Consider the following 15,969-nt stretch of genomic DNA (forward strand, 5'->3'; position numbering starts at 1 on the left):
GGGGGGGGGGGGGGGGGGGGATCTTTTCTCCCTGTCTGCATCTTTAACATCTTCCTCAGGACAGATATTGTTTTGTTTTTTTTACTTTTTAATTGTTATTATCTCCGAAATGTCATTTATTTTTTTGTCAGACAAGTTCCAGAAAATGTTTGACACCTTTCCTCTGTGACTCAAAGACGCTGTGAAACACCAACCTGCTGATCTAAAACTCCACCTTCCTGCCCAGGAACCGCCCCAGCTTGGTGCTATGTGTCGGTGTTCCTCAACTGAGGCCCCGCCGGCCCACTGCCGGTCCTGCGGAGGAGCTCTTCCGGTCCGCAGGGGTGTGGGTGGGAGGAGTGTTCATCGTCGTTCAAGTTTTTCAGGTCAGTTTGGAGTTCCCATGTCACTCCTGAAGTGTGACTTTTTTTTTTTCTTTTCCTGACAGTAAACAAAAGGTTTCTGTTTCCGTTTGTTTTCCACCAATACCCAGACTCTATAAACATGAAAAAAAACCACAAATCATCGATTGTATGAGAGAAATCTAGACATCCCACGGGAACCTGAAAGCTTAAGTCGAAACAGGACAGCGAAAACACAGGACAGGACAAAACACCAAGCTGGTGGTCCTGAAATGATTGAAAATTTGAAAACAATTTGTATATTTTTATTATAACAGTTACAAAAGATATAAACAATAGTTATCAATAAAAAAGTAATGTGAGTTGTTTGTTTTAATTGCGTTATAAAACAACAAAAACTTGTTATGAAAATATGTTAGACTGTTAATGTCATCATGTTCCTTTTTCTTCACTTTTTTACCAACATTTGTGTAGTTCAACCAGTAATATTTGGTGTTTGTAAGGCTTTGCCGGAAACTAAAAGGTTTGCAGTCTGTTTCCTGTCCAAGTAAGAACTCCACCTTTGCTCCATGTAAGTGAAGAGACTGCCCGGATGTTCAAATATTTTATTTTTCTAACACGTTTAGCTGCAATCAGTCGTTTCATGCCTAAAAGAAGACTGTGTGTGGAGGAGTAGGAGGGACTTAAAAGCTCCACGTCCCTAAAGAGCAGACTCTGGTTACAAAAGTACAACAGGATCCCAGTGAAGAGGAAGAAGAAGAAGAAGGCGGGCATTTTATCTATATTTCTCTTTTAGGGTTGATGAAACAAACACATGAAATACAGATTAGCGTTTATTTTTTCAAATAAGTTGGTATGATAGGCACGATCTAAATAAAGAAATGTGACATAATAGCTTTAATTGGGCCTAAATATGTCATTCATTTACAAAAAAACAAAAAGCAACACGGGGCTCTCCTTCGAAAGTGGTTCTTATTTTTCCCCTGTTGGCCACCTAGCTCCTCTATGGCGGCGTCTCCAATGACCTCTGGTCTCCATCCACAAAGTCAAACGTGCAGAAGTCATGCAGGGAGACGGAGGAGAGCTGTGTCCAGGTAGGCAGAAGATGATCCTCACGTGGCCAATGATAAAAGAAACATCACGACTGGTTCGCGGAGGAAGCACGTCAAATGCAGAGGGTGACACTAAAAAACTAAAAAGGAAACGGGAGTCGACCGAGCGTGGGAGGAAGGGAGGGGAGAATAGGGGATGAATAAACAAAGTAAATAAGATTTGCAGGCAGGGTGGAGGGAGGAGGCGGTTGCCGTGGTGACTAAGAAAAGCTCCAGGAGGAAGCGACCTGCTTCTCCTTGGTTTTGTCTATTTTCATCACACAGCACAAAGGAGCAGCGAGCACACGGTGCACGCTCATGCGCAAACTTATGCATAAACGCCCAAAATACAAACACACACACACTCTTCCACCGTCCTCCTCTCTGCCTCTGCTCGGCAGCGAGTGAGCTGACCTGACAGTGTTCCTCCTCTGCTCTGAGTGCTGCGAGTCTCCTCCAGCTGAATTATTGAAAAGCTGGGACCCCCACAAGTGCTCGTCTTCCCCTACCCCCCCACCCCCACCTCGCTCTCCTCTTCCCCTTCGCGTCCCTTCCTGTCCTGCTGTCACTCCGTCTCCGACCGGCGTCACGATCCGGGAGCCGAGAAACATGTAAAAATCTGATCTGCGAATCCCTGATGGGTTAATGGTGGAGGACAAAAACAAAGGAGAGGAGTGACGAGTGGCAGAATGCAGCAAAGCTTTTCCTCCCTGTTTGAGCTCGGAAGGAGAGGTCAAAGGACTTCAGTATATTCAAATTATTCTTCAAAGTGCTCCTCTCCCACAAAGACAAACTGTCTCATCCCAGGACATTGATTTCATCTGCAAAGAATCTTTTAAAGACATTATCTTGTGACCCAAAGTTAATCATGTCCTTGTCCTGATGTGTGTTGTTATGGCGACTAATCAGCTTCTAATTACGTAAAAACAAAAGCTTATCCCAATCAGACGTCAAAAGTAACGTACCGGTTTGCATGGATAGTTTTCTCGTGACGTGATCTCAGCGTATCATGTAAAAAAGAAAAGGCCAAACAGGCGACAGGATGTTTTTACTGGACATTTATGAGCAGCTGCTGACTAAAAGAACGCGAGGACAGCTTCGCTTCGTTAGATTATTCGTCCATCAGTGCAAACAAAGCTAATAAAGATTGTGATCATTTTCCAGTTGTCCACAATTAGACTATAATCTCAGTAACAACAATGAGCAACTTTTTGTCATAACTCAAGGAATACTGTCCAAAGAGCAAAACCAAAACCAAAACACGGAGACGAAGATAAAGGTAAGTGAATTTATTTACAAGGGTGAAACTATGTACAGTGAGCGGTATCCGGAGGAGTCTGCAAGAGAGGGAGAGCTGGGTGAGTCTCGGGTACGAGTCTTGATCCAGAATAGTTGCTAGGTGGTGGTAATAATGTTTCTTTGTTTGCTTACGGATCCAGGAGGTGAATACAGCGCCGAAGAGAGGAGGAGCGGTTCCCAGAGGTCCAGGAGTGACGAGCCAGTTCCAGCAAGGTAAGTATCAGAATGGTCCCAGGTAAGTTGTCCTTAGTTCCCGTAGTCGAGACGTGGCAAAAACCTAGGACGTAGGCAAAAACAGAGAACGTAGTTAACACTAGGAGCAGGAGTCAAGGTAAGACGCTGAGGTGGAGAATCTAACCCAGTAAGTTCGATGCTCCAGCGAAGATCTGATCTCAGCCTGTTGCTTAAGTACTGGATGGTCTTGTCAGTGAAAACTGGAACACCTGTGGAGTAATGATTAGTGGCGCCGCCCAAAAGGCGGAGCCAAACCCAGATCCTCACACTTTTAGAGTTAACCAAACAATTAAACCGGTTTTGTTACCTATAAGGATCACTAACCCATGATCTCTGATCCGTTTTAGGTTCTCATGCTTTTTGCTTCGTACATGCTTCCTTTGGGGTCCATTTTCAGGAAATGCAATGTTTCCTTCCATTGTTTTTGCAGACGACATCCAGGTTTATCTGCCTAATGAGCTGAAGCTGTTAAACCTCGTCTGTCTTAATGAAAACAAAACAAAACAAACCCAGAAGTCATCTGGTTCAGTAGGTCTTAATCGCTCGGTCGTTCTCAGTCCAGCTGGCCTGCCGTTGGAGCCCTGGAAACCGCAGATCCGCGGCGTGAAGGCCCGTCTCCCGGTAACAGACCGGCGGAAAGTTATTCATCTCTTTCCTCACTTCCCGTCTGGACTGCTGTGAGTCATGGCATGTTGGTTTAGATGAATCAACTCTGCGTCGCCAACAAAAAAGTGTCCAGAGCGCAGCTTCTTCCTGGCTTCAGACTGGAACAAATAAATCTCTGCACCGGCTTCCTGTCTGTCTTTGAATTCATTTTAAACAGCTATTATTAACGTTAAAGTTGGCCTCATCGTATTTAACTGACCTTAGATCTCTTCAACTTTGGCTTTTGATGAAAACAGAGCATCAGGTCTGAATAGATCCTATCTACATTTGCTGATCTTTGATTCTTGTTTTTGTCTTTTAAATCGGTTTGCTGCTGTCTGATTTGACTTCGGTCAGCCTCGGTTGTTTTAAACAGAACTGACGTCGATCAAAAGTGGATGACTGCAGGTCGTAGTATCTAAACCTACTGAGGAATGAGTCAGCACATCTCACGCTTGAAAAGTCCTCTCCACGACAGGTTATATTTACTTTTTGTTGGCATTTATCCATCATTTAGAAAGCTGCAGTCCCTCTCCACCCTGATAGTTAAACTAACGGACCTTTTCCACAAACATATCTTCACAATAAAATACCCTGTTTGGTCATTTTACATGCAATACTTGGCAAAAGTCACTTTAGTGGTATTTTGTATTAACATTATTTTGATATAACTGTTTGAAGCATCTGTTTTTATACTCCTGTAGCAGTTTTTATTCCATTCCCATATTGCAGAGATTAGTAATTAGACATAATCAGACTGTTTCATAGATAGATAGATAGATAGATAGATAGATAGATAGATAGATAGATAGATAGATAGATAGATAGATAGATAGATAGATAGATAGATAGATAAATAGATAGATAGATAGATAGATAGATAGATAGATAAATAGATAGATAGATAGATAGATAGATAGATAGATAGATAGATAGATAGATAGATAGATAGATAGATAGATAGATAGATAGATAGATAGATAGATAGATAGATAGATAGATAGATAGATAGATAGATAGATAGATAGATAGATAGATAGATATAGATGTCTGCAGAACAGGAGGACAAATTCTGTAAAATCCTGGGTCCAGCACCCCTGGCCTCCTGTTTGTTTTGACCTACTTCATGATTTAATTAAGAGAACACGGAGGACTAACCAAAACAGATCACACGGATGGGAGGGCGGGTGATAGTTAGTGGGATATGTTGTTGTGTAACCCTTGCCATTTGTGACGCACTGGGTGAGCGGAGCAGCGCAAGACTCCGGGATGTCTCCTCGACCGGAAAGGCCGGGGCCTGAGCCCGCGCTGCGGCAGACGGGTTTGCTCTGAAGCCAGCCCCCACCCACCCTTGACCTGTTGAGGGAGGCGTCGCTCCGTCGGCGCAGTGATTCACCACGAGCCGCCGTGAGCCGACATCACATCCTGCAGCTGTCTATTCACAAACCGAGGCCAGCTCGTCCGTGCGGGACCCACATCGCTACTATGGCTCCAATTATTCATAGCTCTTTTTATACCGCAGTCTGCCTCCTCCTCCTCCTCCTCTCATCACTCCCCGTAGACACGACCCTGCCTCACTCCAACTCATCACCATGGCAACCTGGATAATCCTTGAACAGTAAGAAAAAGAAGAGAAAAAAAACAACAACCACACTGCCTTTTCTCTTTCAAACACTCGCACAGAGAACAGGACACGCTCTCACGCGCTCGCACACGGACGCACGCCATCTCGCGCTGGTGTTTACTGGTTGGGCAGAGCTCACCACAAGCCTCGTCCTCACGACGCGTCATCGTGAGGACCAGGCTTCTCGCTGCTGGTGGAGATTTAAACACACACTCCCTGAAAACTGCGCTTGTGTTTGCTCTGTTTTGTATGGATTGAAGTGTTTGTGCTCAGGTTTGTTTGCTAAAAAGGTGTGTGTGTGTGTGTGTGTGTGTTTGTAATTGATTTCACACTGAGGTCAGCAGTTTTACGGCCTCAAAGGAAAACTGACCTCAGTTCAGTTTGTTCCATCTCCTCTTTTTCTTTGAACCTCACTCGGACTTTTGCTCCAGGAAAGATTATTATTACCGTCCTTCCATTTAAAATAAACCGTACTTTATTTACTGAATAAATGATTCACAACAAGAATGTACAACACACAGCTTTGTGAGTTTGACCTTTTTTTTTTTAAAATGACACTGTCCAGCAACCTTTTCGTCCACAGATCTTTGTACATTTGGGTAAAACGTGTCAATTTAAACACAAATGGGAAAAGAGTTTTCCACGTTTTGCTGCTGTCAAAAAAGACTCAAACTTAAAAAAAAAGAAAGGAAGACTTGTTTTACTACAAAATTTCACGAAACATTTGATGATGAAACAGCACGACATTACAGAGAACAGAAAAACACACACCTGATACAAAAAGATTGGTTTCCAGTTTTGCAGTTTTCGCTCAGTCGTGGTGTCATTTTGCACCTTCTTAAAAACATTCGTTCTAAGATTTTCCTGATGTTTGTTTCTAAAACCATTCTTCCTCCGCCACTGTATAGCTTCCAAACACGGGAATATTCTCGTGGAGCTTTTGCGAGCTCGTTTGCAAGACCCGAATTTGGAAAAAGCGCGGCGAAGGATCGGAGCAAACAAAGAAAAAAAAAACTTGTTTCACTTGTTTTAAAACCCCCAAAACCTCTAAATTAACAGCTTCATTTTTAAACTACATTATTAAAAAAAACCAACAACACTTCATTTCACTTGTTTCTTTCCACAGTTACACACTCCGAAACAATCCTGCCGACTGTTTTGAGGAGTTTTCAGATCCTCTCCTTGTTTTTATCTAATCAGCCAAATTTTTTCCCCCCTCATCACAGCAAACTGGACGGAGGACGAGGAGTCCTGTGTTGAATACCATCCACCTATGAAAGGATGGATTTTGAAGAAACTCTCTCAGAAAGAACTCGCTGGACGTGCATCTGCAACTCGTTGGCCAAAGAATTAAAGATGGCCCCCAGAACTCCTCGACATTCGCAAACACAGACGCGCCTGAGGCTCGCTCAGCTTTACAGATATTGAGCTAAAATTTGATTTAGCGGAGGCTGAGAGAGCCATCCCCAACACATTTAAGATTTGACCAAAAAAATCGCTCTAACTCCTTCAGTTTTCGGGATTTCTGAGTTTAAAACCTGGGCGACATGCATTCCATTTCTAGCTCCTGCAAACATCGATGTTTAAAAAGAGGTGGTCGTTTCGCTGCTACGAATGAAAAGGGCTTGTGTTTGTGGGCTTGTTGATGTTATTTCATGACCCTGGACGTTTCAGCTTGTCGTGCTTTGCTCAACCAACGAGACAAGCGACCTCGAGTCGACGCTGCAGCATGCACAACTAATTCTAGTGTTGGATACTGACCACTAGGTGGCGCCCGAGGAGCAGCGAAAATGAGTGCGTGCACACGTGGATGGGACAAGTTCAGCTCAGTGTCATCTCTGCGTTTTTTTGGGGGTTTTTTTGGATGTGTGATGCGTTTCCTGCTCAGTGTTGCCTGGCCACCGGGTGCTGCAGGGTCATGTGCTCCGCCCCCGTGAACGGCAGTCTGTGAGTGCAGTAGTGATAGACCAGGTCGGGGATGCTGGAAAAGACGCAGCTGCTCTGGTCCAGCGTGTAGCCCAGGCCCTTGGTGCTCTTCGTCTGCGCCACGATGATGTGCACGCAGCTCTGGCTGGTCCTGAAGGGAGCGGGGCGGGCAAAGGAGAAACAGGATCAGTGATGCAAGCAGAGGATTTTTTTGGTCATTTTTGGAGTCCAGTGGCTGCGTCAATGTAGACAGTGATGTGGACCGAGCAGAAAAATGTTCGCTCAAGCGCACAACGGCGCCACAGGTTTTCAGGCTTTATCCCAAAGAACCTTCCTCCAGGAATGTTGTTAAAAGTGTCAAAAAAAAATCACAAAAACTCTCATGTTTCAACACGTGCATTAAACTCATAATGAGGTCAAAACTACATTTTATTCCTTTAAAAAGAAAGAGTCAAATCAAAGCTTCCCAGCACTCACATTTGAGCTTTTATTTAAGCTTAAATGCACAACTTTCATATTATTATTTATGAAAATATATATATGTGGCACAGTCAGTTCACCTTGTGTTACAGTTTATCTGAGATTAAGCTGACAATCTGGTCCGAAAATGAATTCAAATGATTCAAACAATATACAGTAGCTGTATTTAAAGCTCCACGCGCTGTGTTGAACATTATGCATGCTCTGCAAACACACACGCGCACACACACACACACACACACACACACACGAGTTCACTCACTTCAGAGCGATGGAGTATTTGCTGGTTCCTGATTCGCTGTCTCTCACCAAGAAGCTGGCCTCCCTGCAGCGCTGCAGCTGAGCCTCAGCCTGCTGCCGACTCACACTGCCATGGTACCAGCTTGGAGAAACGTGGGAGGGGGGGAGGGACGGGAGGGAGGGGAGGGAGGCAGAGAGAGACAGCAGATCATTACCATACAGCACAGTGGCATCTGGAGCTCGGTCGAGTAAATGATATGTGAAAACAACGAGAGGGGGAGGGCACGGAAGGCCAAGGGGAGGCATCAGACGCGCAGGTAGGAGGTAAAAATAGAAATGGAAAACGTGCAGATCAGAGAAAACGGGGAACAAAAAGCAGCCGACTGTTCAGATTTGAGGTGCTGCTGACAGCAGCTGCAGGCGGCGGACAATATTCAACCTCACCACGGGAAAATAAAGGCTAACAAGCAGAACAAAAAGGCCTGTTTTTTCTAAATAAGAACCGTTCACAAGTCAAATGCCTCTCCTCTGCCTGCTTCATCAAGTCTCACCGGAAACTTGCACCTTGGGTCCACTATTTACTGTCACCGGGAAGCTGCAAACTCCTGCTTCTGGTCACAAATGTCTTCAGATGTCTTTTCTAAGTTCCTACGGGGTCACGAGTCACATGCAGCATGACAGAATGTCTCTTTAGGCCGCCAGAGGCAGCAGAGCAGCTGCTGAGGAAGATTGGCTTCATTTAAACTGGAGGTTTTTGTAGACAAACAGCAGAGGGCGCTGTTTCCCCACAAAAAGCAGCCCGGGAAATTTAGACACAAACACTTGGAGTCTTACTTTCCACCAAAAAAGGAGAACATTAAAGTATAATCCCAACAAGGCCTAATATTACACAAGCAAGAGATTAAAAAAAAAAAGAAATGTTTGGACTCTCATCTCATTTGTTTAATTTCTTTCGATAATTCTGTTCGAGGTCGTGGGTCTAAAGTGTGCACAGAGAAATCTGCACACAGAAAAAGGTTCAAGATTTGTTCATGGCTATGTTGACACTTTTTTGTCTGCGGTCTTAAATCAGGGTGCAGGCATTGTGTAAATTTAAAGATTATATGGTAAAGTTTTTATTACCATGTTATTTTACAGGAAGTGAGGAACACTTACTCTTTGATATAATATCCTTCACTTTTACTTTACAAACATATGTCGATGCTTTGCTGCTAACGCTCTTGCTCATTCCCTTCTCCTATAACTTTGGAGTCTCGAGGCTCAACGAGCTTCACTCGAACGACGTGACAGACGACGTTAAACGCAGCGGAGCCGTTCTTCCAGCCTGAGAAGACCACTTTGGTCGCGACGATTTTAACTGCGGTGTATTCAGCGTTACAGATGAAGGGCAGGTTTGACTGATTCGCATTTAGCTTTACCGTGACTTCGCGGATACAGATTAGAGCCGCCTGTAAGGTTTCCATGTCAGGATGAAGTCTGTTTTAATTGCAGCACCTCCTGCAGGTCAGGTACTCCAGGCCTCTGCAGATCTCTGGAGAATGTGATTGTCCCACAGGCAGAACATCTCAAACTCTCTGCAACATCTTGGAAAATGGTATCCATATTGTTGAGCTGTTTTGTTTAATTGTTCGGACTCAAACGCTCTTTTTATACCTTCTTACACTGACCTGGTATGAAGATAACAACAACTCAGTCATCAAACCTTTGAAATTATTATTTTTTTTTTTTTACAACTAACTCCAAAATGAACGTATTTACTTGAATTTTAATACGTAAACACGTTCTCAGGCGCTTCGTTTCACTTGTCCCTCCTTGTCTTTCAGTCTGTAGCCAGAAGTCGATCTCAGATGAATAATTTGAAGGACGTCTCGATTTCTCACGTAAAAGAGGAGGCTCGCTGGAGGAGCTGCCGGCGAGTATACGCCAGCAAAAAGAGGAGCCTTTAACGCTCGTGACAGAAATACCGAAACTCGTGTCGCGTTTGTCAGACGGGACGAACCCTGAATCTCATTTTGTTCTAAAAGCTGTTTTTTTCTCTTCCTCTGGTTTCAGCTGGGAGGGATTCGGACGCGACAAGAAGAAACCAGGAGAGGAACCGGAGTTTTGTGATTAAACATCTGAAACTGGAAGCACTCAGAGAGCTCAAATCTCCAAGGCCACAGCGGGATTAAGAACCAGTACGATCCGGATCAGAATCCGGATCAGAACCAACATTTAATCCACTGTCTTTTGTTTCAACCCCAACATTTGCTGAACATTTCTTCCAAATCTGTTCTTTAGTTTTTACCTAATCTTTGCTGACAGACAGACAAACAAACCAACCGACACAACAGGAAACCTAGGGGTCACATGTAGGGGTTACCTGTGACCTTTGACCCCCTGAACCTTAAACCCAACAGACATCATCTTTGACCCATGAGGTGTCCAGCTGTGCAGTTTGACATTCCTACATGACAGTTAGAGCACCAGGTCCACTGTGGGGTTGACCTTTGACCCCATGATCTTGAAATCAATGGTGATCACCCTCGACCTAAGAGGCGCCCAACTGTGCAGTTTAATTCACCTCCGCTACATGGTTACATAGCTAGAGCACAAGGTCATCTGTGACCTTGACCTTTGACCCCCCGTCACCATGAAATCACCAGTGATCACCCCTGACCCATGAGGTGTCCAGCTGTGGAGTTTAACCTTCCTGTTATACAGCTGCAGAGTTAGAGCACCTTGACCTTTGACCCGATCACCACCAAAATTTAATCCCTTGTTCCTTGTAGCGTGTTTGATGTTTCCTGGAGATTTCATGAACATCTGTTCATACCTTTTTAAATAATCTTGTCCACAGATACAGAGAGACAGACAGACATCCAGATAGACAGACAGACAGACAGATAGACAGACAGGAAGACAGGGAGACAGACAGATAGACAGACTGAGAGACAGACTGACAGACAGGGAGACAGACTGAGAGACAGACTGACAGACAGGGAGACAGACAGATAGACAGGCAGATAGACAGGCAGACATACAGACAGACAGACAGACAGACAGACAGAAACATGGCCTCCTCAGCGGAGGTAAAAAGGCGCCACAGGCTTGTTACCTTTGCTTCTCCAGAGGCAGGCTGGAGTCCATTTTGGCTGTCTCCCCATCCAGCGGGGCAATGGCGGAGGTAGGAGATGGAGGCGAGAGCTTGGTGGGGCTGGAGGAGGGCGAGAGGGGTGGGAGTTTGAGCGTGGGGTAAGAAGATGTGAGAGGGGAGAGCTTAAGAATAGGAGAGGACGGAAAGGAAGGGGAAGTGGAAGCTGAAGTGGAGACGAGGGTTTTGTGGCTCCAGTTCCTCTGCCTCAGGGTTTGCTGCTGCTGCTGCTGCTGCTGCTGCTGACGGCCGGCCGTTGAAACGTTCTCCTTGCTGGGGGAACAATCCACCGCCTCGAACTGAGCTGAGGGAAGCAGGATGGACAAAACCTCAGAGTGAAACCCCATCAAAGCAGAGCCTCTAAAGTCAACATTTCTCTGAAATAAACACATTCAGGCGGACGGGTTTTGTCTCCTCTCTAAAGCAAACACCGAACCGTTGTGCTGGATAAATAAAAACCCGGGCGCATCCGCACCTCCACCCTTCCAAGCGAAGCTGCTGCTTCTTTTCTCTACCTGACAATGCTCTGACAATGTCCTCCTTTCTCCACTCCCAGGGCAATTCGTACTCCCCAGCCGGACGGACATCAGACTCCGGTCGGGTGACAGGGATCCACACGCCCTCGCTGTCGCCCTCCAGGCCGCCTTCGTAGGGCGTGTCGTAGATGTTCGGGGGCGGCGGAGTCCCCTCCTCTCCCCTGGCCTCCTTCTGACCTCGGTCCAGCAGCACGCACACTTTCAGGAGGTCCTTGGAGCCCCGTCTACGGACCTCTGCGGCACAGACACAGGACCGAGTTTAACAGTAATACGTCACCCCCCCCCTCCTCTGTCTCATTCTTTATGGCTTTACAAAAAGGCTCCTATTACGGCACTAAAACAAAGAAACAAACATTTCAGATTAAGATTACCGAAACAGAAAACAGATTTTGCTTCATGAAGAAAATATGAACAAATGAAAACTAAAAAAAGAAACTTTCATTCTACATTAGGTTATTTTCTCACCCTTTCTTTTCTGTTTTTTTTAAATATTTTATTTATTTTTACACACCTTTTTTAAGTCTAACTACTCCTGCGTACTTTGTTCTAGTCCAGCCCGTCGTATATCAAAACATTCAGTTTAATCAGAAGATGGATGCTACAACTTTTGGGTTTTTGTAGCTTTTTTTTTTAACTTTTTAAAAATATTTGACTTTATTTACACATATTTCCCCCAAAGAAATACACCGAGATCTTTTCAGTTCATTCAGAAACATTCTGCGTCAGCACACTCGCAATATTTCTGTCTTCTTTTTGTTATTTTTAGCTTTCAGTTATCCTTCTGGTAGCTTAGCTTTTAGCTAACCTTTTTGTTGCTTTCTGCCACGTTTAACTGTGAGCTAACCTCTTGCTGTTTTCAGTTTCAAGCTACCATTTTGCCACTTTTAGCTTTTAGCAAGTGTTCTGCTTATTTTAGCTGGAAATGGGCACCAGTTTATTGTCGCAGGTCGAGAAAATGGGTGGAAGATTTCAGTTTCAGCTGTCGTTCAGCTCTCACACTGCATTTATCGCAGAAAATCCTTATTCTCTAGTTTATTTTAACTCAATATGATTCTTGTTTTCACAGCTAGAGCAGTAAAATTGTGCAACAGGAGAACTTCTTAACGACTTAAAATCAGATCAATATTTCTAACAGATATATGCCTACATACCAATTATACAATGTTTAAACTGTAATTCAGTTAATGGTTATATGTTGCTCATCAGTTAAAGCATCAAAAATCTACTTTTTTTCATAACATATAGGCTCCATTTAAAGCGCCGCTCCGCACATTCTGTCCTTTTTTTAAATTTAGGGTCTTTTTTTTTCCTTCGCGTTTCCTTGCAGCCTGACAGGTAGCCTGTGTGTCTGCACTATTGTGTGACCAAACAATGGAGTTACAGGAAGAAAAGGTCAACACGGCTGCTGATTGGCTGACTGACCAGGACATTTCCTGACTGCTGGGAAGTGATTGGGTAGGGGTGTCAGGTGTTATAGCGGGGGAGAGAGGGGCTCTTTGGAATGTTGTTACACACAGGAGACCATAAAGTGTTAGATGTATGTGCTTGTTTGTGTGTGTGTGTGTGTGTGTGTGTGTGTGTGTGTGAAGGGGGAGGGGGGGCACTCAGGCCAACGTGCTATCAAAAGAATGGGGCAAAGGAAACAGAGGCAGGAGACAGGAAGCTGAAAGAGGAAGCTGCACCCATTGTCCCTGCACAACACGGTTACTATAGCAACTGCCGGACAGGAGGAAAGTCGGTGGAGAGACCGGGGGTCCGGTTTGGCTCTGGGCCCCTTTTTAAAGACCATTAGAACGTGACACAGTGTGTGTACTGGGAAACTTACAGGACAAACCCGAAGTTCTGGCAGTTGTCTGCATTTAATGCATCTGGTTTTCGAAGAATTCGCAAAAGTATTCCAAAGTAAAACTTGTCCTGAGATATTTAATGTTACGTTGCACTCTGAAACTGGATATGGCGTGTTTCAAAACTCAATTTCTGTCGGAGAAAAAGGGGTGAGCTCCCACAGTCAGGATGCCAGCCCCGAACCCGAGCTCACCTGTGATGATGACCTGGGCGTCGTACGGCTCCATGTAGCCGTCGTTCACCCCCGCTCGCTCAGCTTCCCTCTGCTCTTTGGTTTTCTCGGCATCAAAAGGATCGGCATAGTCCTCCAGGATTATCAGCTTTACAAAAGAAGAGACACAGGGAGAGAGAGAGAGAGAGAACACATAATGGTGATGAGGTACTTTTTCAGATGTTGCATTTGCCCAAAAAAAGAGAGGAAAAAAATAACAAAGCAAGAGAGATTCAATACAGTGTGTGTTTGTGTGTGTGTGAGAGAGAGGGGGGGGGGGTATGTGTGTTTGGTGTCCATGACTGAGTGACAAGTAATAAAGGGACAAGAGGAAATGCTTGTGCAAAGAGGTCAATTCATTGTGTTTCCCCTGTTTGATCGGACACAATGCAGAGAGACTCATTGTATTCTTTGGAGAGGGATGGAAACTTAATCCTGAGGCGGGGAGGGACAGCACAAAGGAAACCACCAACCTAAAGACTATAGTTAAAAGTTTATTTCCCTCATTTTAAATCCAAATGCATACTACCGAGGTTAGTTTTAAAATATGAACATCACGTGAAGCAAAAAAAAAAAAAAAAAACAGTCAAAGATGCTGCGCGACGCGTTCTTGCATCCACCGTGGCTCAGACACTCACCGTGGTTTTGACGTCCGACCTCCCCTTGTCGTTCTCGGGCGCCTTCCGCTCGGTTATCCCGTCCAGCTTGGGGCTCTTGTCCTGCTTGTCCAACTTGATCATCCTGCTGATGTACGCGTGCGCCAGACTCGAGCTCCTGGCCTGGCGGCTGTCGTCCGGCGGCCCGGTCTGCGCGTCGTTCCGGGAGTTCTTGCGACCCTTCCCGGTGGTGAGGCTTTCCCACACCGTGCCGCCGTAGCCGGCGCCGCCGTTGCCGCCCCGGCCCAGCTCGGTAGCCGAATTTTTCCGGTTCCTCCCGGCTAGCAGACCCCCCACTCCTCCACCGCCACCTCCACCAGCACCCCCGCCGCCTCCGTCCTTGCGCTGGTTCCCTTTCAGGCTGTCCCGGGAAAACGCGGGCTTGGCTCGGGTTTGCGGGCCGGACTCGGAAGCCGAGCGGACCCGCTCGTGGCCGTTTTTCAGGTTGATGGGGAAATCCTTGAACCACTTGGCCATGGCGACCGTAGCTGTCGGGCGACTGAGCGTGGAACAGCGCGAACCTGAGCGTTTCAAAAGGCGCTCGCGCCGGACGCGTACTGGACGCAGCCCGCAGCCATGCGCAACAGCTCCAACTTTTACGCACTGACGTCCTGCCTCTCCTCTGCGTCGGAGCGGCTCCGAAACGAAGCTGGACCTAAGCGCCCGGTTTCTAAACGACCAAAATGTGTCGAACGCTACCCTCCTGACCGCCTGGCAACTTGGAGATCCCCTGACCTGAGCTCGCGCTCCCTCTCTCCACGCGCAGCCGCAACTATCCCCGCAGCTTGAAGAGCAACTTCTGCAGAGCGAAAACTCGAAAAAACTGGAAGTTCTTCTTCGAGCCCAGTAGAGATCCCATTCCCGGACCGTGAGTCGCTGCGTGACAGTCTGCCAACCGACCGAAGTGAGGGTATAGGGTGGAAGCTGGCGCGCGCCGGATGTCGAAAACCGGAGTCTGGGGAGGAGCTGCGTGCGCGCTGGGGAGGCGGAGTGGGTTCTTTTAGTCAAATATGGATGCAGAACTACTGGTTCTAGTTGGAGCAACCGAAATCCTGATTAAAAGGGGGATGCTGGGACAAGATGGAATCTTGTCAGAGAACCCCGAGAATGGCGAGAATGGAGGACATGTCTCATTTTTTAATGTTTTTATTTAGATTTGGTCCAACATGTTGAACTGATTCCCTCTATTGAAATTTAGATATATAGATATAGATATAGATATAGATATAGATATAGATATAGATATAGATATAGATAGAGATATAGATATAGATATCTATATCTCTATCTATATCATATCTATATCTATCTATATATAGAGAAAGATATATAAATAGATAGATATAGATATAGATATGGGTGTGTGTATGTATATATATACACACACAAACAATTGTACATGTGCAAATATTTTGAAAACACAGTAAAAGACTTGTAGGTAAATTAATTTGTTTCCATTTTATGTAGGGGGAACAGATTATTTCAGGCGGCTAAAATATTTTGTTTCCCCCTCTTAACTTTGGCAAATAAAGAGCAAAAGTTATCAAAATCACATGATTTATTGTTGATGATGAAAGGATTAAACACAGTTAAGGACTTGCAGGTAAATTAATTTGTTTCCATTTTATGTAGGGGGAACAGATTATTTCAGGCAGCTGAAATATCCATTCTCTTCTCTCCTCTCCCCATAACTTTGGCAAATAAAAAG

At 45.3% G+C, this 15,969-nt stretch overlaps 1 protein-coding gene across 1 annotated transcript; it reads right to left on the reverse strand.

The window, feature by feature from the left end:
• Positions 1-5,690: 5,690 nt before the first annotated feature.
• On the reverse strand, positions 5,691-15,185 carry she (Src homology 2 domain containing E). The gene is made up of 6 exons (XM_017424929.3): positions 14,244-15,185; positions 13,588-13,714; positions 11,529-11,783; positions 10,978-11,317; positions 7,903-8,022; positions 5,691-7,311 (listed from the first exon to the last, which is right to left on the reverse strand). The coding sequence occupies exons 1-6, from the start codon at positions 14,736-14,738 to the stop codon at positions 7,119-7,121; spliced, it is 1,530 nt and encodes a 509-aa protein (XP_017280418.1). The 5' UTR covers positions 14,739-15,185; the 3' UTR covers positions 5,691-7,118.
• Positions 15,186-15,969: the final 784 nt, after the last annotated feature.

The sequence above is a fragment of the Kryptolebias marmoratus genome, linkage group LG16 (genome assembly GCF_001649575.2).
Source record: "Kryptolebias marmoratus isolate JLee-2015 linkage group LG16, ASM164957v2, whole genome shotgun sequence".
Lineage (NCBI taxonomy): Eukaryota > Metazoa > Chordata > Actinopteri > Cyprinodontiformes > Rivulidae > Kryptolebias > Kryptolebias marmoratus.